We start from the raw sequence: 2,295 nt of genomic DNA, 5'->3' as shown, positions 1-2,295 counted from the left end.
TGTCCAGAAAATGTTGGGTGCCGTCACAGCTGGGTGGTTGTCCGTTCCGTAGCCTCCCGCAGCCAGTCACACGCCAGATTATACAAGCGCGAGTTGCCGCAAATAATTTTATGATCATTTTTTCTGTACATTTACAAATGCATTTCTTTGTTTTTTTCTGGCTAATTCTATATATATTGAACAGGTTTACAATAACCAGGAAATAGAACATCCGTACTGTTCAAAGAAAATGTGTTACATGTATCACAAATGTGTCCACAAATATTGTTCATATTTTCTATATTATATGTTCAATTATTTATATTTGCAACTTATTTAACACACTGTACACTATCACAAACTATAATCACTGTCAACACACTTAGAACTGCGTAAGTGTGTGATAATCACTGAAGCAGTCAACAGATCACAAGGCAACTTTGCACTCAACGCACCAGGTGCAGATGGATCTTCGCTTCTGTTCCCTACATTGCGTGTTCTTGCAAACAACGCAGGGATGTTTACCCTTTTCTCGTGTGCCTTTGCTTGGCATATAACCAAGCTTGTGTACAGCAAGGTGTTCTTTACCCCTGAGTCTGTCTGGAACTGAGTGAGGCCTTGTTGCTGGCACATCCCATGCGTCACAACATTGCCCTCCACCCATACCTCACCAGTAGTTGTGACACTAGAGCAACACTGAATGTACGGATAGGTTGTCTCCTGCCATATTTCACGAGATACGTGTTGAAACAGTTCAGCTCTGCAACGTCAACGAGGTGGAAAACAATTTCTTTATCCACTTCACAGATTTTCTCACGCACTCGACAGCACCAACCATCATTTCACATTTATCTACAAATCGCATATTTACATTGTAATCAATGACACAATCAGGTTTATACATTAGCAACTTTGTTGCAAAGTTCACTTTGCAACAAGGTTGCAAAGTGAATAGTTGTCCAACATGACACCGGTGTGAATAGTTGTCAACATATTCACCTCGCGTCTGTCCCTCCAGCACACTGACAACATTTTATCACACTTTCTCAGTTGGCAATCAGCCACTGCAATACCAATGCCAGACACTAGCATTTCCCTCCTGTGGGCCTTGACAGTGCCACATACGCCGGTGTTGTGGACAAGGAGGACTCTGGGTTAGCAAGGGGCTGGTATAATAATTGTCTGTGAACAGGATATACTCCTTGTTCAGCAACGGTTCCATGAGTGTTTTCACGACACTGCTTGAGAAGCCGTGTGGATCTTGACCATCTCGACATGTAAGTTGCTGTACACAACTACCCTGTCGTAGCTCAGTCGATTAAGGCAACGTCTGGGATGCTCTCGGACGTAGGTTCGAATCCTCGTCACTGCCCTTGTGGATTTGTTCATCTAGTGCCGGTTTGATGGAATGTACTGCTTGAACGCGAGTTGTCCCTTGAAGAGGACTAGCGATTCATCAGTCAAGACACTCTGTGCTGGTACAAAATAGTCACGAAACTTTCCTTTCAATTCACTAAATATCTTCCGCACTTTCCACAGTCTGTCGTGTCTGTCTTCCTTAGCATTGTTCTCAAAGTTGAGGCACCTGAGAAGCAACAGGAACCTATCACGAGACATGTCCTTGTAGAATAAGGGGGTAGGAATAAGGCTGTCTTTGTTCCAAAAATGCTGGATCACGTGTTTATCTGCATGCCTCATCATCATGGTCAACGCTAAAATCACATACATTTCCTCAATAGTCGTGTCTTTCCAACGTGTCAATCGAGAGGCAGGTAAAATTCCAGAGTCAGTGAGTTCCAGAGCGTATTGGTTCGTCTCTGCAACGAGATGGTCCATGAATGGTTGATCGAAATATGCCATAAAATAATCAATTTCAGGCATATCCTCATTAGTGTAGGAGAATAAGGGTATCACACCAACATCTGTATAATCAAATGCTGGAATTTGTGCGACAAAATTCTCACAGTCCTGCCAAACAATTACACCCGTATTTTTGGTTTTGGTGTCAACACCAGCACGATCATCACCAGCCCAGGCGCCAACACCACGGCTACTACGTCTTGTGCTAGAGCTGCACGTGGGCATGCCAGGAGAAAAGACTGTTTTGCATAGTTCAGGCCTACCACAAACACCTGAAGACGAGGACGCATTGTCGTCAGGCCACGTGAGATGCTGGCGCTGCCTTGGGCAGGGGCAGTGCTGGGGCAGCCAAACTCCGTATAGTGGCATTGAATCCAGAAAATGACTCATAACATGTAGTATCACCCAGTAGACTTACGTCCGGTGACAGATGGGTGATGGTAACTCCAGTGGTGT

At 44.4% G+C, this 2,295-nt stretch overlaps 1 protein-coding gene across 1 annotated transcript; it reads right to left on the bottom strand.

Moving 5' to 3' along the window:
• Positions 1 to 1,368: 1,368 nt before the first annotated feature.
• LOC138361022 (piggyBac transposable element-derived protein 4-like) lies at positions 1,369 to 2,064 on the bottom strand. Its single transcript, XM_069320491.1, has one exon. The coding sequence runs from the start codon at positions 2,062 to 2,064 to the stop codon at positions 1,369 to 1,371; it is 696 nt and encodes a 231-aa protein (XP_069176592.1).
• Between the last annotated feature and the right edge of the window lie 231 nt (positions 2,065 to 2,295).

Source organism: Procambarus clarkii, unplaced genomic scaffold (genome assembly GCF_040958095.1).
Source record: "Procambarus clarkii isolate CNS0578487 unplaced genomic scaffold, FALCON_Pclarkii_2.0 HiC_scaffold_146, whole genome shotgun sequence".
NCBI lineage: Eukaryota > Metazoa > Arthropoda > Malacostraca > Decapoda > Cambaridae > Procambarus > Procambarus clarkii.
This window is presented reverse-complemented; position numbering and strand designations above follow the sequence as displayed.